The sequence below is a fragment of the Arachis hypogaea genome, chromosome 14, assembly GCF_003086295.3.
Source record: "Arachis hypogaea cultivar Tifrunner chromosome 14, arahy.Tifrunner.gnm2.J5K5, whole genome shotgun sequence".
NCBI lineage: Eukaryota > Viridiplantae > Streptophyta > Magnoliopsida > Fabales > Fabaceae > Arachis > Arachis hypogaea.
In genome coordinates this window covers 141,816,404-141,837,599 of record NC_092049.1, presented here as the reverse complement: position 1 = coordinate 141,837,599, position 21,196 = coordinate 141,816,404, and the positions used below count along the sequence as shown (strand labels likewise).

At 36.8% G+C, this 21,196-nt stretch overlaps 3 protein-coding genes and 1 non-coding gene across 4 annotated transcripts; all 4 read right to left on the bottom strand.

Annotated features, from left to right (window-relative positions):
• Positions 1-446: 446 nt before the first annotated feature.
• On the bottom strand, positions 447-518 carry TRNAC-GCA (transfer RNA cysteine (anticodon GCA)). Its single transcript has one exon. It is a non-coding gene; the product is annotated as a tRNA-Cys (tRNA).
• Positions 519-786: 268 nt separating this feature from the next.
• On the bottom strand, positions 787-4,944 carry LOC140178500 (pentatricopeptide repeat-containing protein At2g39620-like). The gene has a single exon (XM_072215634.1). The coding sequence runs from the start codon at positions 3,637-3,639 to the stop codon at positions 994-996; it is 2,646 nt and encodes an 881-aa protein (XP_072071735.1). The 5' UTR covers positions 3,640-4,944; the 3' UTR covers positions 787-993.
• A 424-nt stretch (positions 4,945-5,368) lies between these two features.
• On the bottom strand, positions 5,369-8,276 carry LOC112798157 (heat shock 70 kDa protein 18-like). The gene is made up of 2 exons (XM_025841362.3): positions 7,609-8,276; positions 5,369-7,265 (listed from the first exon to the last, which is right to left on the bottom strand). Exons 1-2 carry the CDS (start codon positions 7,823-7,825, stop codon positions 5,497-5,499), a joined length of 1,986 nt encoding a protein of 661 aa, XP_025697147.1. The 5' UTR covers positions 7,826-8,276; the 3' UTR covers positions 5,369-5,496.
• A 3,272-nt stretch (positions 8,277-11,548) lies between these two features.
• LOC112798155 (heat shock 70 kDa protein 18-like) lies at positions 11,549-17,528 on the bottom strand. Its single transcript, XM_025841358.3, has 2 exons — positions 14,747-17,528; positions 11,549-13,453 (listed from the first exon to the last, which is right to left on the bottom strand). Exons 1-2 carry the CDS (start codon positions 14,961-14,963, stop codon positions 11,676-11,678), a joined length of 1,995 nt encoding a protein of 664 aa, XP_025697143.2. The 5' UTR covers positions 14,964-17,528; the 3' UTR covers positions 11,549-11,675.
• Positions 17,529-21,196: the final 3,668 nt, after the last annotated feature.

Sequence of the window (21,196 nt, the reverse complement as noted above, 5' to 3'; positions counted from 1 at the left end):
TCAAATTCATATGTTACATTTGGCAGATGTTTCAAAATAAACTATCTTTTAGGCATCTATGTTTATATTGGTAAATAATTAATTGTGCGGAGTTACCACTGACCTATGTTTTATGGACCACAATAATAATTCCAATACATAAGGCTACCATAATGTTCAAAACCGAAGTCTCCTGGGTCATGTAACTGGTTTCATCGTTATTTTGGTTTTGAAACAACTATGGAAGGTCATAAACAGGACGTGTCTATATCAAAGACAAGGAATCGATGCAGTCTAACCTAAACTTCAGCCCCCGAGTGAACTTGATTGGCTTCTTTTGTCCAATTTATTAATTAGAAAGAAAGATGGCATAAGAGGAAATATAGAATATGGTAGCTGCTAGAAGTCTAAATGAATGTGTAAAAAGTAAAAACAAGAAATGTAGATGGAAGTCTCCAAAAATAAAAAGGGCCCAACCAGGTTCGAACCGGTGACCTCTTGATCTGCAGTCAAATGCTCTACCACTGAGCTATGGACCCGAATTGTTAGAAGGAAATCACTTTTTTAAATTTATATGATGCATTATTCTCAGATTGTTGCCAGCTTCTTAAATACATCTTGTTCCTTATCCCAATCGTTTGTTTCAGCCTTAGAGTAATAAATCTTCGCTTTTCTTTTTCATTTACTTAACTCGAGGGGAAAAAAAAAAAGACTTTAGGTTGAACCATAATGATGATACACATCATGGTAATATTAAATTCACATCTAACTTCCCGTTCTTCCTCTTTCCATTTATTTTGGAGTATATTTTATAAACTAGGATTTCAGGTTGGTAATCATTAAGTGCAACTCAATTACTTTCCACAATGTAAAATTAACCTTTCAGCTCTATAATACACTTTTAACCTTATTCCAACATGACAAATGCCATCTGGGAACTCACAATTTGACTTCTTTCTATGAACATTTCCTCTTTGATTAAAAAAAAAAAAAAAGAAGTTCCTTTTTCTGTAATCACTTTAGAGAAATGCATGAACCTTGACTATGAACTCCAACCCAACTGTACCCTGGACTTTTCTTCAAGCCATGTTCAATCATATTTGACCTTGTTCTTCCAGCATCAATCCATCTATCATATTGAGCATATATATCAGACAATACCACATAATGAACGGCATTTCTCGGTTCAAGTTTAAGGAGGTGATGGAGGGCAACCTCTCCTAACTTCATATTGGAATGAATTTTGCATGCTCCCAAGAGCGCACCCCATACTTGAGCATCAGGTTCTTCCGGAATCTTATTGATTAAACTCAAAACTTCATCAAATAATCCAGCTCGGCCAAGAAGATCAACCATGCAGGCATAGTGTTCCATATTTGGTTCAAGATGGTGATTTTTACTCATAGACTTGAAAATGTTCCTTCCTTCTTCAATTAAACCAGCATGTCTGCAGGCAGACAATACATTGAGGTAGGAAACAGAATCAACACTGACACCAGCCTCTTGCATAAGTGAAAAAAGAGAGAGGGCACGGTCGCCTTGGCCATGCATTCCATAGCCTGAAAGCATTGCATTCCATGTGACAGTGTCTTTGTTTTCCATCTCATGAAAGAATTTCTCAGAATAACTGAGTTGTCCACATTTAGCATATACATCTATTAGGCTGTTTCCAACAGAGGAACTATGCACAAATCCCATTCGGATTATGCAGGCGTGAAAAGCCATGGCCTCTTTCAATACTGAAAAATATGATACAGATGGAAGTATGGTCACAAATGTCACTAAATTAGGCCTCACATTTTCTAGTCTCATCTGATTGAAAGCGGAAATCGCTTTGTCAGTGCATCTGTTATGCAGGTACCCTGCAATCATAACATTCCAGTATACCTCATCTCTTGCAGGCTTTGTTAAGCAAAACAATTTCTCAGCTGAGAAAAGGCTCCCACATTTGGCATACATGTCTAGTAGAGCAACCTTTACATGAGTGTCAGATCCAAACCCTCCCTTTTCAATAGTCCCATGCAAGCAGATTCCAAGATCAAGGCCATTCAGAAGGGTGCAAGCTAAAACTAAACCAACAATGGTTCCACTATCCGGTTGAGTTCCACTTAATTGTAATCTATGAAACATTTCCAATGCAATATATGGATCACCATATTTGGCAAACCCATTTATCAAGGTATTCCAAGCGACAACATCTTTATAGCGCATTCGGTTGAATAGCTTCAGAGCATATGTAAATAATTCACATCGAGTGTACATTGAGACAAGAGTTGTTATAGTTGAGATATCAGACTCCATATCTGATTTAATAGCATAGCAGTGCATACTCTTACCTAATCTGGCATGTGAGATTTCTGCACATGCCGAAACAAGACTTATCAGAGTTGCTTTATCTGGTTTCAAACCCTCTTGCTGCATCGCTTGCAATATAGACAAAGCTTCCCCAGGATACCCTGCTTGAACAAGAGCTGATATAAAAGCAGACCATGCAACTGAATCTTTTCCTTCAAGACTCAGAAACAATTCTTTAGCTTTCTTCAACTCGCCGCATTTTGTATACATGCTGATAACTGTGGTAGCAACAGCAACATCTGACATTATCCCAAGCCTTAAAGCATAATCATGAACTTCCTTCCCTTTCTCTAAGTCTCTCATCTCAGTAGCTGCCAAAAGGGTATTTAGAACTGATCCCTTATTCATCCTAATATTTTTGTGTTTCATTTGGTCAAGTAATTGAAGAGCCTCAGGGAAACTACCATGAGATACATACCCAGCAATCATTGTTGCCCATGAGACATCATCTTTAGCCTGCATCCGGTCAAATATCCGATAAGCCACATCAACTTCACTGCATTTAGAGTACATATCAATCAATGAATTTGAAACGGCACCATCAATAGATCTCCTAACTACATAACCATGAATAGACCTGCAAGAATCAATATCCTGTAATTTGGAAACAGCTGGGGCCAAGTTCAAGATGCTTACAGAGTCTGGCTCCACACTCTCCATCTGCATGGTCCGGAATATTCCCATTGCTTCAGAAGGAACTGAGCTCTGAGATAACCCTGAAATCATTGCATTCCAGGAAGCAACATCCTTCCTAGACATTCTATCAAATACCTTCCGAGCACTATCGAAGTGTCCCATTTTACAGTACATATCAACAAGACCAGTCCCAATAAATACATCACATTCTAGCTTCGTAGAAGCTATGTATTGGTGAACTGCAACACCCTGATCAAAATCCAAAGCACCAGTACAAGCCTTAAGAACAAAGGTAAATGTATATTTGTCTGGTTCAACCCCTACCCTTAACATTCTATGATACAAGCTTATTGCTTTATGGAACTGATGAATCCTAGAATATGCTCTAATAATGGAGTTCCATAGAAGCAGAGAAGGGTATGTCACAGAATTGAATGTTGATTGTAACAATGTAGATTGGTGAAGGAAAGAATAGGAATTGATGAGTTGGGCAGTTAAGGAATGATGTTTTGTGAGAAGGCCCGAGACAAGCAAATGAGCATGGATTTGGAGTAGAGGATTCAGGTATTTGCAAGAACGAATAAGGTGAAGGTAGTATTGTGGAATGTTCACTATTGGTGAATGATGAAGAACAAGGTGCTTGAGAAATTGCAATGGCAATGGCATCATTACAGTTATGCCTTTGGTTGTGAAGTGGGTAGCGAGAAATTTGGCCGGTTTCTTCAATGGTTCGCTTCTTTGCCTCACTTCTTTTCTCCTTCTCAATCTTTGTCTGTGTCAGTTCTTTATGTCCATGGTTCTGTTTAGAAACATATTTAACCAAGTCAACCTCTGTTTGCTTCATAAACTTGCCAAGAGGAAATGCTACTTTCATTGAGTTAACATACTTTGATGTCAAGATACATATACTATGCATTCATTCTGTGCTAGGGGTAAGGAGCTGGTGTTGACAATTTATTGGGAACTGACATCATGAGCTTCATTAAGTGAAAATATTACTTTGGTTATTGACAATTTATTGGCAGCTCTTGCAGACATTTTCATGTTTGAAATAAGACTGAATAGCAATTTTAGCCTTTTGATTGGTTGAGAAAATGAAAAATCTACCTCTAAGATCATACAACATTAGGTGCTGTCACATTAGACTTATTGAAACCCTCCAAAATTTTGAAATCTCAAATATAAAATCTAGTAATTGAAAATGATGATAGCATGGAATTCTTTTCTTCTTAGTCTTCTCCTTATAATAGGAGAAATCTAATAATTATGGACCATTCCATGAAACACAACTCCAGAAGGAGCAGCTTGGTTGCAATGTTTCTACAATGAAGCAGTGAAGGAATAGAACAAGCATGCCATTTTTGTTGTTGTGGTAGGTGCACAGGCTGCAGTAACCAATCATTGTAGAGGTACAATATTTGGTGGTGGACATGAGATATGTGCTGCCGCCAATATTCAACCAGTTTTTTGAGGCTACTTGGTAAGCAGTTTTTTTCTTCTTCTACTGCTTTTGCTTATAGGCTTTTGGTGGAATTTGAAAATTGACAGAGAAAAAAAAAAGGATTTTTACTTTTCAAAGCATAGTTATGCTGTCATTTGTTTTTGGAAGTTGATTTAAGCTTAGATGAATGGATTATTGGGTTTGTCATTGAAAATCAAGAACCGTAAGCTGTCAAAAAAAGGTAGAAAGAAGCCATGATACTTTCTGAAAAGCATGTAAAGAAAATTAGGAATCAGAAAAAAAAAATGTATGCTGACTGAATTCCATGCTAAAAAGAAGCTTGTGCAATAGGAAAAATATGATTTGAGGGGTAATTTTGTTCTCCATTATTTATTAAAATCTCCCTTGGTCATAGTACGTTAAAAGTATTTAGTGTTATAATTATTGGCTTTATTTTTTGAATTTTGAGGTTAATTTTTTTGGATATAGAAAAAATTTTGGTGTAAAACTCATTTATTGAAAAATATTGTATATTTTAACCCAACATTTTGAAAAACACTATAAAATCAAATATATATTTGAGTGATACACCAAAATTTTACCAATATCATTTTTTATATTATTTATAGAATGAAGTTACTATTCTTTTGGGTGAAGTCATGGGAACATGAACTAGAAATTTTTGGCTATAGACATCAAATAGAAGAGGGAGCAAAGGAAAGAGAGGAAGAACTTAGAAAATTTGAGAAATGTACAAAGAACTGGTATTCATATTATTCAATATCTGCTGATAGGTTGGAGACACATTCTTAAGCTCATGTTGATGTGCAACCATCATTTCAGATGTCATTTGTGTTTGCAACTCTCTACCTTAATCTGGATGATTATATATTTAAAGGGATTTATGTTGATTTGATTATAAGAAAATTCAATGATTATACTTTCAAACCAGCGATGTTAAGTTAAGCTCCAATGATTGTACTTTATACTAGTTCCTCGCTGGAATAAATGATGGACAAGTCCAGCATATGACAAATAGTTGTATGAAAAATAAAAGCAAAAAAAAAGTTGGATTATTACTAAGATTATCCTTGTATTACTTGGATAACAGAACACACTGCAGAAACCAACCCAGTGACAACGCTGACTACTACCTCAAAACTGTGTTTCTTCAAGCTTTTTCTTCCACTTTCACTACCACGAGCATCAAGATCTTCAATCATCTTCAAAATAATTGGACCAAACACGCTCAAAAGACCTTCCTCTTCCTTCTTAAACTCATCCACCGTTGCAAAATCACTCTCATCAATCCATTTCAATGTATAATCAATAGCTTTGTTAATCTTTTTCTTGTCTTGTGCAGATAGCTCTGAAGCAACGGGTTCATCTTCTATCAAATTCCTCATATTGTAAGCAAGATTCTCCAAAGCATTCCTTGCTTCAATCTTCTGCCTGTGCTCTTCATCTTCAGCCTTGTACTTCTCAGCATCTTTCACCATCCTCTCAACTTCTTCTCTCGATAATCTTCCTTTGTTGCTCACTACAGACACCTTCTTCATCACCCCCGTTGCTCTTTCCTCCGCCGATACATGTAAGATACTGTTAGAATCTATTTCAAAGCACACATTAATCATCGGCACGCCGCGAGGTGCCGGAGGAATTTCCAGATCGAAACTTCCGAGCAAGTTGTTGTTGCTTGCAATTTTCCTCTCGCCCTCGTAGATATGAATCTGGACTATTTCTTGGTTGTGGAATTGTGTTGTAAACAGATCTTGCTTCTTTGTAGGAATCATCGTGTTCCTTGGAATTATAACTTTCATTAAACCTCCTTGCTCTTTCAAGCCCAGGGACAGAGGAGTAACTTCCCAGAGCTTCAGATCTTGAATCTTTTCATTTTTGTCACCACTCAGTTTTGAAGCATGGATTGCAGCACCATATGCAACCGCCTCGTCCGCATTGATGCACTTCTTGCAAAGATCCTTCCCGTCGAAGAAGTCCTTCAACCGCTGCTCCAATTTCGGAATCCTAGTCGATCCACCTACCAGCACAACCTCATCAACGCTGCTTTTCGCCATGTCACTATCCTCGAAACACTTATGCACAAGCTCCATGCACCTCTCAAAGAGATTCTTGTTGATTTCCTCGAACTTAGCGCGAGTGATTGATGTGTAGAAATCGATTCCCTGATGAAGAGATTCCAGCTCAATGGAGGCTTGAGTTGTTGAAGAGAGAATCCTCTTTGCTCTCTCGCTAGCAACCTTCAACCTGCATATGGCTCTTTTGTTTCCTCTAAGGTCAATCCTGTTCTTTCTCTGAAACTCACTCGCAAAGAATTCAACCATTGCTGCATCAAAATCCTGTCCACCGAGATGCGTATCTCCGCCATGGATCTTGACGGTTATGTTTCCACTGTTGTCAATTGTGAGAAGAGTAAGATCCAAAGTACCACCGCCAAAATCAAAGACGAAGACAGTTCTGATTCCATGAAAATGATCTTTAGTGTCGAGGCCGTAAGCAATTGCTGCGGCACTTGGCTCGTTGAGTATGCTCATTACGTTCAGGCCGGCGATACGGCCGGCATCTTTGGTGGCTTGCCGCTGAGAGTCGTTGAAATAAGCAGGCACTGTAATAACTGCATTCGTTACTTGTGTTCCAAGAAATTTCTCTGCGATTTCGCGCATCTTTGCTAAGATCATTGATGAGATTTCCTCAGCAGCGAAAGACTTTATCTCACCTTTGTGCTCAACAACAATCTTTGGAACGTCATCAACATTAGTGACTTGAAATGGCCAGAGTTTCATGTCATTCTGGACATGAGGATCACTGAACTTTCTACCAATTAACCTCTTTGAGTCTGTAAGATAAAAATGAAAACAAAAATATATATAATTTATCATACTACATATATACTAAAAATCAACAACAAAAAATTAACCATTCATGTAAAATAAGATTGAAATATAAAAATATACATAAAAAATAAGTTAAACACTATATATACTTATATATAAATATATAATAATTAATTTAGTGACTGATTTTTTTTTGTGTACATAATATTTTTATATATAATATATATAAATTTATACATGTTATCTGAATATCATGTCTTCTTGCCTCCTGGAAACTTGCTATTGGTTGGATCTGCTTTGTGACTTTTTAAAACAAAAAATAAGTAGGTAGGTTGGGATAGTTACCAAAGACAGTGTTGGTAGGATTGGCAGCAACTTGATTCTTAGCAGCATCTCCAATCATTCTTTGAGTATCAGTGAATGCAACACAAGAAGGTGTTATTCTGTTCCCTTGGTCGTTGGTTATGATCTCAACTCCATCATTGCGCCACACTGCAACACACGAGTACGTTGTTCCCAGGTCTATTCCTATGGCTACTGATGATGATTTTCCTTCTCCCATTCTCTCTTCTTTCAGTGAAATATGACTTGAATCGGAATTAGCCAAGTTATAAGCTAAGATAAGATAGATGCTTATGTATGTATATATAAAAAAGACAACTACTCATGAAGATGTTAAAAACATCTTTTTATGATGATCCTTGTTTAAAAAGTGTAATTTATTTGTCTAGCAACACTTTGAATAAATGTAACACTTTTACTTCAAATAAAAATCAAGTCCTACAATCTATCATCCAATGGTCAAAATGAAATATCTTCACATGATGACAATCATAAAATTTTCATTAGAGTAGCCACCTATAAAAAATATAGAAGACTTTATAGGTTGACTTTCCAAAAAAAAAAGACTAGCCTTAAAGAAATAAATATTTAGGTGTTTGGAATGATATACTTATATGAAAAAAATATTACACTCAGACCACTTGGACTAATTGCAATAAAAAGAAATGAGATTCTCAAAAATGAAATTTAAAGCTTATTTTATTTAAGAGGAATGCTAGGGGCCAGTAATTTTGGTGTTTTGTAACCATCAATTAGTCATCAATAGTGTTTTTAATGGTGTGAGATTACATCTAATGGTGGGAGATCACTCAGTTTTGTTTTGATGGTTAAATGCTGGCCAAAAAACACAAAAATTGCTGGCCCTTAGACTTTTCCTTTATTTAATATGTAGTTTAAGAGGTTAATTTCCAATATAGTCATTTGGAGAGAAATTGTATTATTTATCATTCAGAATTAGAAAAAATTACTAATGTTTCTTACACTAATTTTTCGCACACCCAAAATAATAATAATAATAAAATGTTGACAATTCAACACAGTCAGTTGCGGCTGCAAAGGAGGAAGGACAAGGAATTTTTGGAGCGTACTGTTTTTTTTTTCCACAAAATAAGAGGTAGGTAGGGTTCATAAAGATGATGTGCATGCTTCATTGCAATTTCCATAATTGCATTCTCTCTCTTTCCCACTTGCTTCTCTTACAACGACTTATAATAAGGTTTGTTAGGATATGTAATAAATAATAATACATTTAATACTCAATTTAATCGCTGTAATAATCATACAGCTAATTTTTTTAAAAATTTAAATGAATCATTTTGATCTCAAACTCAATTATTATAAATCCAATTCACATTTTTAATATTTTCTAGTTGGTTAGTGGTCAGTTAAGAATGCTATATATATATATATATATATATATATATATATATATATATATATATAATTGTTTGTATATATTCCTTCATTTAATAAGTTTTTGAAAGAGAAGAAAAAGACTTTTAAGACACTTTCAATTTTGGCTGCTGCTGCTAGCTATAGGACGAGGATGGAAGATAGAGTATGTGTGTGGAGTTCATTATTGTTTTCTCTACTATTATTGAGTTTACCAAGATTATTGTTTGCATGTGACCTTAATAAAAGATTTGAACCCCTATATATTGGCATATTAATATTCGCCATCAAAGTTAACTATTGCCAGTGTACTATGTTCGTTGTAATTAAAATATTACTAATAATAATTAAGAACAAAATAGTGCATATATAGAAAAGTACGACTAGCTGGTTAATATATATCAATTATATTAAGTGTATATACATAATATTTTTAAATATATATGGGAGAAAATCTTTTTAAGACAGGAGGAATCTATTGGTTCATGCATGTGCATATTCATCATGTGCAACTTGACGTAGCTCTGTATGACTAAAAATAATACTATAGCTATTAGTTATTACTAGTTAGGAACTGTTACCTAGGTAACTTAAGATAGGTGAGTTGGGTTTGAAGGATTGGCCAAACGTTAAAGGAAGGTGGGCTCCGACTTATCTACGTTCGAGTTGCGTATTGTGGAGAATGGGGGATGGTACCTGCAAAAACACTTTGATGCCTAAGTTAGCAAAGGATTTAGCAGGCTTAGAGAGTATTGGAACTTGGAGATACTTGAAGGATGTTAGTGTATCTATAGTGGTGATCCAATAATTACCGTTATAGTAGTTCCACTTTTGAAGATGGATACCTGTCATTTTATCTTAGGGTTGTTGAGATATGGCTTCTGGAGAGGGGTTGAGAGATTTTAGAGGCAGTTACCTATTTGAATAGGTATTGCTAGCCAGCCTATCTTGAACCCAACTTCTTTGGAGAAAGGTTTATGTCGACCCCGACCTCTTTAGACGAGGTCGAATGGATGAAAAAAGGTCAATCTTAGATTGGACCTTTTTGGTTTATTTGGATTTTGACTATAGTATTGGTTCAGAGTATGAACAAGAACCAATTGGTATATTCAATTATTCATGTTGGTGGGGTTTGAAAATTGATAAAGAACAAAAATTATATTTTTACTTTTCAAAGTATAGTTTTGGTGTCATTCGTTTTTGGAAGTTGATTTAAGCTTAGATTAATGGATTCCTGGGTTTATCAATTGAAAATCAAGAACTTAAGCTGTCAAAAAAAGGTGGAAAGAAGTTGTGATACTTTCTGAAAAGCATGTAAAGAAAATTAGGAATCAGAAAAAAAAAAATGTATACTGACTCAATTTCATTCTAAAAAGAAGCTTGTGCAATAGAAAATGATATTTGAGGGGTAATTTTGTTCTCCATTATTTTGAATTCAATGGATTTTCAAATTTGCTAAATTGAGCTACTCTCTATTAACAACTTTTTCCCCCTTGAAATGATTAGTCATCTGCCAATTTTGATGGAAGAAATGGAGTAACTGAAAACTTAGCTTTGAGGAAGAAAGAATGAGATTTTTAACTTTCATTTTGTTAGCATATTGTAACTTGTTGAGATTTATAATATATTCCTCTACAACTATATAGAAAGAAAAAAATCAGCATGAGTTTTAATGTTGCTTCTGATGAGGAAAACATATCATTAAATGGAATAGGTGCTGCTGATTGTGTTTTTATTTTATGGTTTATGACTTATGTTTTGTCATATTACGTTAAGAGTATTTATGTTTTAATCGTTGGCTTTGTTCTTTGAACTTTGATCCCTTTTTCAAATTATTTATAGAATGAAGTTACTACTCCTTGCGTGAAGTCATGGGAACATGTACTAGAAATTTTTGCTATGGACATCAAATAGAAGAGGGAGCAAAGGAAAGAGAGGAAGAACTTAGAAAAATTGAGAAATGTACAAAGAACTGGTATTCATATTATTCATCTGCTGATAGGTTGGAGACACATTCTTAAGCTCATGTTGATGTGCAACCATCATTTCAGATGTCATTTGTGTTTGCAACTCTCTACCTAAATCTGAGTGGTTATATATTTAAAGGGATTTATGTTGATTTGATTATAAGAAAATTCAATGATTATACTTTCAAACCAGCTGTGTTAAGTTAAACTTCAATGATTGTACTTTATACTAGTTCCTCGCTGGAATAAATGATGAACAAGTGTTGGGGCCACCGTGGGGAGCTCTCGACAACCGGGGAGAATTCGGGGAGGAATCAAGCGAGAGAACATAAGATGAGAAGACACCACATCCAACTCAAAACCTTAAGGCGTCAAGTTAATGGGTCTCTCATCTTATAAACTCCTCACTCTTCCATGCTTTCTTTGATGTGGGACTAACTTCAACACTCCTCACACTTGCAACACTAACAACAAGTCCAGCTTATGACAAATAGTTGTATGAAAAATAAAAGCATAAAATATTGAAGTTACAAGTATCATTCTATGTAAATCATAAAATAAAAATTTGAGTCCATGGTAAATACTTGTAGCAGCAAGAAAATAGATCTTTATTCCTCGAATTACTAAATTACTAAATTACATAATTCTAAATAAAATAAGATAATTTTAAATTATTTTTTCATCGGTCCTAAAATTTTAGGATAAACCGATTTACATATTCTGTATTACTTGGATAACAGAACACACAGAAGAAATCAACCCATTGACAAAGCTGGCTCCTACCTTAAATCTGTCTTTCTTCAAGGTTTTTCTTTCACTTTCATTACCACGAGCATCAAGATCTTGAACGATCTTCGAAATAGTTGTATAAAAGACAGTTAGATCTTTCTCTACCTTGACAAGCTCATCCACCGTTATAAAATCAGTCTCATCAACCAATTTCAGTGCATAATCAACAGCTTTGTTGATCCTTTCCTTGTCTTCTGCAGATAGCTCTGAAGCAACGGGTTCTTCTTCAATCACATTCCTCATATTGTAAGCAAGATCCTCCAACTTATTCTTTCCTGAAACCATCTGCCTGTATTCTTCATCTTCAGCTTTGTACTTCTCAGCATCTTTCACCATCCTCTCAACTTCTTCCCTCGACAATCTTCCTTTGTTGCTCACTACGGTGACCTTCTTCGTCCACCCCATTGCTATTTCCTCCGCCGATACATGTAGGATACCGTTGGAATCTACTTCAAAGCACACATTAATGTTCGACGCGCCGCGAGGTGCCGGAGGAACTTCCAGATCGAAACTTCCCAGCAAGTTGTTGTTGCTTGCAATTTTCCTCTCGCCCTCGTAGATATGAAACGTGACTATTGTTTGGTTGTCGACGGTTGTTGTAAACCAATCTTGCTTCTTTGTAGGAATCACGGTGTTCCTTGGAATTATAACGTTCATTATTGAACCTCTGACTTCCACGCCAAGGGACAGAGGAGTAACTTCCCAGAGCTTCAGATCTTGAATCTTTTCATTTTTGTCACCGCTCAATTTTGAAGCATGGATTGCAGCGCCATATGCAACAGCCTCATCCGCATTGATGCACTTCTTGCAAAGATCCTTCCCGTCGAAGAAGTCCTTCAACCGCTGCTCCAGTTTCGGAATCCTAGTCGATCCACCTACCAGCACAACCTCATCAACGCTCTGCTTCGCCGTGTTACTATCCGCGAAACACTGATTCACAAGCTCCATGCATCTCTCAAACAGATTCTTGTTGATTTCCTCAAACTTAGCGCGAGTGATTGAGGTATAGAAATCGATTCCCTGATGAAGAGATTCCAGCTCAATGGAAGCTTGAGTTGTTGAAGAGAGAATCCTCTTCGCTCTCTCGCAAGCAACCTTCAACCTGCATATGGCTCTTTTGTTTCCTCTAAGATCGAGCCTTTTCTTTCTCTGAAACTCACTCGCAACGAATTCAACCATTGCGGCATCAAAATCCTGTCCACCGAGATGCGTGTCTCCGCCATGGATCTTGACGGTTATATTTCCTTTGTTGTCAATTGTGAGAAGAGTAAGATCCAACGTACCACCGCCAAAATCAAAGACGAAGACAGTTCTGATACCATGAAAATTATTAGAATAATCTCTAGTGTCGAGGCCGTAAGCAATGGCTGCGGCACTTGGCTCGTTGAGTATGCTCAGTACATTAAGGCCGGCGATCTGGCCGGCATCTTTGGTAGCTTGGCGCTGAGAGTCATTGAAATAAGCCGGAACTGTAATAACCGCATTCGTTACTTGTGTTCCAAGAAATTGCTCTGCGATTTCGCGCATCTTTGCTAAGATCATTGATGAGATTTCCTCAGCAGTCAAAGATTTTTTCTCAGATTTGTGCTCAACTATAATCATTGGAATTTCATCAACATTGGTAACTTGAAATGGCCACAGTTTCATATCATTCTGGACATGGGGTTCACTAAACTTCCTACCAATTAACCTTTTTGAGTCTGTAAGAAAAAAATGAGAACAAAATTAAAACAAGCTCAAAACGTTGAATACAAAACTTATACTCAATTAAATCCAACCATGTTTGTGTACACTAATAATATTTAATGCAGGCAAATAGGATTTTTATTAGAAAATGAAGAGAGTAAAACTCATTGAAATGATACGAAAAAATAAACGCTAATAATAATAATAATAATTATAACACGTTTTCTATGCCTCAACGACCAAGAAGTAAATCCTGATAGCCTTAACATCTCTCTAATAACAAATTGGTAAGCTGCATGCTTAGCTTAATTAGCATGAAAATACTAACAAATTATGTCAATGAAGATCACACTTAATATTTTGACATGGAGGAAAAGATGACGAACGACATACATAAGTAAAAGTTAGAGTAAATATATTTTTTGTGTTCAGCATTTGTGATTTATAAAAAAAAAATTATTAAAATAGTATTTGAAAGTTTACGTCGTTAACAAAAATAATTTTAAAATAAATTAACAACAAATAAATTTTCGAAAGATTTAAAAATGTGATAACAAGAACTAGATATTAAATATATATTCTAAAAAATGACTTTAGAAATCATAGTTTGATGCAATTTTTTTGCGAGTATCATTAGAAAAATAAAATATTTTCATTCTCAAAATTTTATAATTTTATGTCAAGTAAAATTTTTTATTTTTTAATTGTGGATTACTGATTTTTTTTCAAAAATAAAAAAAATATAGAGATCAAATTTTGTTTTAAAATTTTTTGTGTACCTTTTAAATATTTATTTAAATATTGGCAGAAAAATTCAGATTAAATAGATAATATGTTTGCTAAATACGAAGAAAAAAATTACACTTAAAAAAATATAATATTTATTAGTTGCTTTTGTCGCATTTTTAAATCATTCATCGGTTGTTTTGTCAATAACATTTTCTCAGGGTCTTTTTTTATCGTGAATCTTTCGAATATCAAAGAAGTAGTTAACTATTTTAAAAAAATATTTTTAATGTGTAATTTTATTCAATTTTGTTTTTAGTATTTTCGATTTGTGTTAAAATGACCGTTGGATATTAACTCTATCTAAAATATTAAGAACAAAATTAAAAATATTTTAGGATAATTTTACACAAATAAAAAATATTATGAATAAAATTGAGTGAATAAAGATATTAAAAATAAAATAGAATAAATTAACGTTAGATAGGTGTATTTTTTTTAAAAAAAATTACATACGGGATAAAAAACATGCTTTAACTTAAATGTTAATAATAAGTAGGTAGGTTGAGAAATATAGTTACCAAAGACAGTGTTGGTAGGGTTGGCAGCAATTTGATTCTTAGCAGCATCTCCAATCATTCTTTGAGTATCATTGAATGCAACACAAGAAGGTGTTATTCTGTTCCCTTGGTCGTTGGTTATGATCTCCACTCCATCATGGCGCCACACTGCAACACAGGAATACGTTGTTCCCAGGTCTATTCCTATGGCTATTGATGATGCAATTTTTTCTCCCATTCTCTCTTCTTTCGGTGAAATATGAATTGAATCAGAATTAGCCAAGTTACAAGATAAGATAGATGCTTATGTATGTTTATATAGAAAATGCAGAAGACTTTGTAGGTTGACTTCCAAAAAAAAAAAAAAAAGAAAGACTACCCTTAAAGAAATAAATATTTAGGTGTTTGGAATAATATACTTATATGAAAAAAATATTACACTTAGACCACTTGGACCAATTCCAATAAAAAATTAAATGAAATTCTCAAAAATGAAATTTAAAGCTTATTTTATTTAACATGTAGTTTAAGAGATTAATTTCCAATATATTCATTTGGAGAGAAATTTGATTATTTATCATTCAAAGTTAGAAAAAATTACTGATGTTTCTTACACTAATTTTTCACACACCCAAAATAATAATAATAATAATAATAATAATAATAATAATAATAATAATAATAATATTGACAATTCAACATAGTCAGTTGCAAAGGGGGAAGGACAAGGAATGTTTGGAGCGTAGTGTTGTTGTTTTTTTTTTTTTCCCACAAAATAAGAATAAGAGGTACGTAGGGTTATAGATGCATGTACCTGCAGCATGCTTCATTGCAATTTCCATATTGCTTTCTCTCTCGTTCCCACTTGCTTAGTTGCTTCTCTTACAACGACTTATAATAAGGTTTGTTAGGACTTAGGACTTGGGATATGTAATAAATAATCATAATACATTTAACACTCAATAAATAATAGAATAATGTTATGGATCTAAATTTTTTATTAATTAAATTAGTCTAATATAATAAAAATTAATTATAATTAATATTATTTTAAGGTTAATTTTTTTATATGAAAAAATATTAGTATTTTTGTTGAAAATAAAATTATTTAGTGTAATTACAGGTGAGTAAATTTTGCAGTAGAGAGTCAACGCACAGAGTAAATATTGGACACATGTTAACATTTTGGTCAACACACAATACTGTAATACACTAATTCAAATATTAATATTCGTCACATATACACTAAAAACTAGGAATTAAATTAGTTATTTGTATAAAATAAAATTAAAATATAAAATATATATTTAAAAATAAATTAAACACTACATGTATTAATATATAAATACATAATAACAGACTTAGTAGTTAATCGTTTATGTGTACATACATAATATTTTTTATATATAATATATATAAATTTATCAAAAATATTATTTATATATTAAAATTAATTACTATAATCAAATATAATGTATTTTATATCTAAATATATATTTTTAATTTATTTTTAATATATATTTTATATTTTAACAGACATTTTATACTAAAAACTAATAATTTAAATAACTAATTTTAATATACTCCTACCATAGTTAAAAATTTATACATTATTCATACCCTGACCCAATAGTAAAGGCCCAGGTCCAAACAAAAGGCCTAATCCCAAGGATTGAGCCTCACCCAGTACCAACCTTCGTCTTATAAGGTCGGTACGCACCACGACTTGCTCTAAAGAAGTCGGGTACGAGGGCTAGCTGGCAGATAAACGCTCGTTCAAATAAGTAACTGCCCCAATAATCTCTCTAACCACTTCCAAGAGCCATATCTTAACCTCCCTAAGATAAAGGGACGGTTAACACCCTAAAAAGGTGGCACTACTCCAACGGTGGTTATTGGTTCACCACTATAAATACACTGACACCCCTCAGGTATCTCTAGGTTCCAATACATTCTAAACCTGCTTAATCCTTTGCTGACTTAGGCATCGGAGTGTCTTTGCAGGTACCACCCCTTATTCTTTCACGAGCACAAGTCGGACGGAGGCCCCCGAGTTGCAGACCCACTTGAAAGCCTCCTCCTTCATAAGTTTGGGCCAACCAACACCATCTAACACATCAATCTCCGGTTACCCATCGTAACATTGGCGCCATTGCCGGGGACCCAAGAGATCAACCAGTGATGGAGGACAGATCCCCCGAAAAGGGTCATGTGGAGTCAGATTCTAAACAAGAGAATCTGGACACAGGTAATAACGATGCAGACTTGACCCTCCACCAGGGAACCAATGATCAACACAGGGAAGGTACCTCCGGAGTAAAAAATCCGAAGGTGAACTCTTCAGAAGGGCGCGAATCAGAGAAAGAGGGACCGTCCCATGCAACTGAACTCATGGGATTAGTCCACAGTCGCCTGGAACAGTTAGAACAAGAACGGGAGCGATAAAGGGAGACTGAAAAGAACCTAAGAGAGGAGATGGAACGACGAAAAGAGTTAGAAAGAAAACTCTTGAAGTTAGAATCCTCCCTCAAAGGTCGCAACTCCCATGACGAGCAAGAAGAACCACCCCTAGGAAGGGAGGATCCTTTCAGCGAGGACATAATGAGGGCAAAAGTTCCGAGGAACTTCAAAAGCCCCGATATGGACCTCTATGACGGAACCACGGATCCGAAGCATCATTTAAGCAATTTCAAAAGTCGAATGTACCTAGCTGATGCATCCGACGCTACGCGATGCAAAGCTTTCCCGATCACTCTATCGAAAGCGGCGATGAAGTGGTTCGACAGCCTCCCCCCGAGGTCGGTCACCAGTTTCGAAGACCTCTCAAGGAAGTTTTTGATGAGGTTCTCTATCCAGAAAGACAAAGTAAAACATGCACCGAGCCTCCTGGGAATAAAACAGGAGGTCGGAGAATCCTTACGAGCCTATATGGAAAGATTCAACAAAGCATGTTTAGAGATTCAAGACCTGCCCACAGAGGCAGTCATAATGGGGTTAGTCAATGGACTTAGAGAAGGTCCCTTCTCACAATCCATATCTAAAAGACACCCCGTCTCTCTAAGTGATGTACAGGAAAGAGCTGAAAAGTACATCAATATGGAGGAAAATGCTAAGCTGAGAGACCTGAGTTGGCGACCCGGGCACCCTCCCTCAACAAAAGAGAGGGAGAGGAAAACCAAGAAAAAGGAAGAACTCGGTCTCGAGAGGCCAAGAAAATACCACTCTTATACTCCTCTAAAAGTTTCTATAGTGGATGTATACAGAGAGATTTGTAATACTGAAAGGCTGCCGCCCCCTAGACCCATTAAAAATAAAAAAGGGGGGAGCCGTAGCGACTACTGTGAGTACCATAAAATATATGGTCACTCCACAAATGACTGCTATGACCTTAAAAATGTGATAGAAAAGCTGGCTAGAGAAGGTCGGCTTGACAGGTATCTCATAGAAAGGTCGGACAATCATGGAAAGAGAAAGCGAGATGATATGGATAGAAGAGACCCACCACCGCAGACTCCGGAGAGACATATCCATATGATCTCAGGGGGGTTCGTGGGAGGGGGACTCACCAAATCCTCTCGCAAAAGACATCTCAAAAGAGTCTACCAGGTCGGAGAGGAGTCATCCGACCTCCCTACCATTTCATTCACAAAAGAAGATGGGCAAGGAATAATCCCTGGACATGATGATCCAGTAGTAATAACTATGATCCTGGCAAATGCCCATCTCCACAGAACCCTAGTAGACCAAGGAAGCTCAGCGGACATCCTTTTTAAGCCCGCTTTTGACAAACTAGGGTTGGATGAGAAAGAATTAAGAGCCTACCCCGACACCTTATACGGATTAGGGGACACGCCAATAAAACTACTGGGATTTTTACCCCTCCACACCACTTTTGGAAAGGGGAAAAAATCAAAGACTCTGAGTATAGACTTCATAGTCATCGATGTGGGGTCAGCATATAACGCTTTAATCGGCAGAGCTACTCTTAATCGACTCGGAGCAGTGGTATCCACACCCCACCTTTGCATGAAATTTCCGACTTCAGCGGGGATAGCAACAATAAGGGGATATCAAAAGTTGGAAAGGAAATGCTACAATGAAAGCCTAAATCTGAGAGGAAAGGGCAGAGAAGTTCACACAATAGAGCTCGGTGGTGCAAGAGCCAGAGAAGAGCTGCGACCACAACCGGGAGGAAAAACCGAGGAGATACAGGTCGGCAAAGAGGAAGGAAAAATACTCATATAGGAGCCAACCTAGGGGAAACCCTAAAACAAGGGTTAACTAAGCTCCTAAGAGATAACTCCGATCTCTTCGCCTGGAAGGCCTCCGACATGCCTGGGATAGACCCCGAGCTCATGTCCCACAAACTCTCGGTTTATCCGGGATCCCGACCTATACAACAAAGAAGACGCAAGCTCGGCCCAGAACGAGCCCTAATAGTAGAAGAGCAAGTACAGGCGCTCCTGGAAGCTGGCTTCATCAGAGAAGTCAAGTACCCAACATGGCTAGCCAATGTAGTGCTAGTCAAAAAACAAAATGGCAAATGGAGAATGTGTGTCGACTATACCGACTTGAATAAGGCATGTCCCAAGGACCCTTATCCACTGCCAAGTATTGATACCCTAGTGGACTCCAGCTCGGGGTATCAATACTTATCATTCATGGACGCCTACTCGGGATATAATCAAATCCCAATGTATGAGCCAGACCAGGAGAAGACATCATTCATCACACCCAGAGCTAATTTCTGCTACGTGGTCATGCCATTTGGATTGAAAAATGCAGGGGCCACATATCAAAGGTTGATGAATAAGGTGTTCGCCTCTCACCTTGGGAGCCTAATGGAAGTATACGTCGACGACATGTTGGTAAAGACCAAGAAGGAAGTCGACCTCTTGTCAGACCTTTCACAAGTCTTTGACACCATAAGGATGCACGGGATGAGACTAAATCCCGCAAAGTGCGCCTTCGTAGTGGAAGCAGGGAAATTTCTAGGGTTTATGCTAACACAAAGAGGGATCGAAGCCAATCCCAATAAGTGTAGAGCTATCCTGGAAATGAAAAGCCCGACTTGTTTGAGAGAGGTTCAGCAGCTGAATGGCCGACTTGCAGCCCTCTCCAGATTTTTGGCAGGATCAGCACTAAAATCCCTTCCACTGTTCTCCTTATTGAGAAAGGGACGTCAGTTTGAATGGACCCCTGAATGCGAGGAGGCGTTCCAGGAATTCAAAAAATTCTTAAGCCAACCTCCTATTCTGACCCGACCCGTAGCCGGAAAAGACCTCGTCCTATACTTATCTGTAGCAAACAAGGCTGTCTCATCAGCCCTGATAAGAGAAGACGAGGTCGGACAACATCCAGTATATTTCATCAGTAAAGTTCTACAAGGCCCTGAGCTAAGGTACCACAAACTAGAGAAGTTTGCCTACTCCTTAGTAGTAGCCTCACGAAGGCTACGGCCTTACTTTCAAGCTCACACAATAAGAGTCCGTACGAACCAACCCATGAAGCAAATCCTCCAAAAGACGGATGTTGCAGGGAGAATGGTTCAATGGGCAATAGAGCTCTCCGAGTTCAACTTAAGATATGAAACTCGGACGGCGATTAAAGCCCAATGCCTCGCCGACTTCGTTGCAGAATACGCAGGGGATCAGGAGAAAAAACCAACTACATGGAAACTCTATGTAGATGGATCCTCCAACAAAACAGGAAGCGGTGTAGGCATAATATTGGTAGATGAAAGAGGAACCCAGATAGAGGTTTCCCTAAAATTTGAATTCCCAGCTTTAAATAATCAGGCAAAGTATGAAGCCTTGATTACTGGATTGAAGCTGGCAGAAGAAGTCGGTGCCACAAAGGTGATGATATACAGCGAATCACAAGTGGTGACCTCTCAGATAAGCGGAGAGTATCAGGCAAAGGACCCAAATATGAAGAGGTACTTGGAGAAAACTCTGGAGCACCTTGGGCGCTTTGCAGAAATCGAGATTAAACACATAACTCGGGATCTAAACAGCAGAGCGGACGCCCTATCCAAGCTAGCAAGTACCAAGCCAGGAGGAAACAACAGAAGCCTGATCCAAGAAACCCTCCAGGAACCCTCAGTGGTAAAAATAGAAGACAAACAAGAAGTCCTTGAGGTAGTCGGTTTAAACCTCGGATGGATGAACCCCTTGGTCGAATACATGAAATTTGACATCCTTCCAAAAGAGGAAAAAGAGGCCAGGAAAATCCGGAGGGAAGCACAACATTACACTTTGGTGAGAAATATTCTCTACAGAAGGGGGATATCAACACCATTGTTAAAGTGCGTACCGACCTCAAGAACCACCGAGGTGTTAGAGGAAATCCACAGTGGAATCTGCGGAAATCATCTCGGAGCAAGGTCACTAGTCAGGAAAGTAATCCGAGCTGGATTCTACTGGCCGACCTTGCAGAAAGATGCCACAGAATTTGTGAAAAAGTGCCAAC

Excerpts from the sequence above, each read along its gene's own strand:
- LOC112798155 (XM_025841358.3), bottom strand. The coding sequence starts at position 14,963 with ATGGGAGAAAAAATTGCATCATCAATAGCCATAGGAATAGACCTGGGA. Across the intron at positions 13,454-14,746 it reads CCCTACCAACACTGTCTTTG|ACTCAAAAAGGTTAATTGGT; the intron begins GTAACTATATTT and ends TTTTTCTTACAG.
- LOC140178500 (XM_072215634.1), bottom strand. The coding sequence starts at position 3,639 with ATGATGCCATTGCCATTGCAATTTCTCAAGCACCTTGTTCTTCATCAT.
- LOC112798157 (XM_025841362.3), bottom strand. The coding sequence starts at position 7,825 with ATGGGAGAAGGAAAATCATCATCAGTAGCCATAGGAATAGACCTGGGA. Across the intron at positions 7,266-7,608 it reads TCCTACCAACACTGTCTTTG|ACTCAAAGAGGTTAATTGGT; the intron begins GTAACTATCCCA and ends TTTATCTTACAG.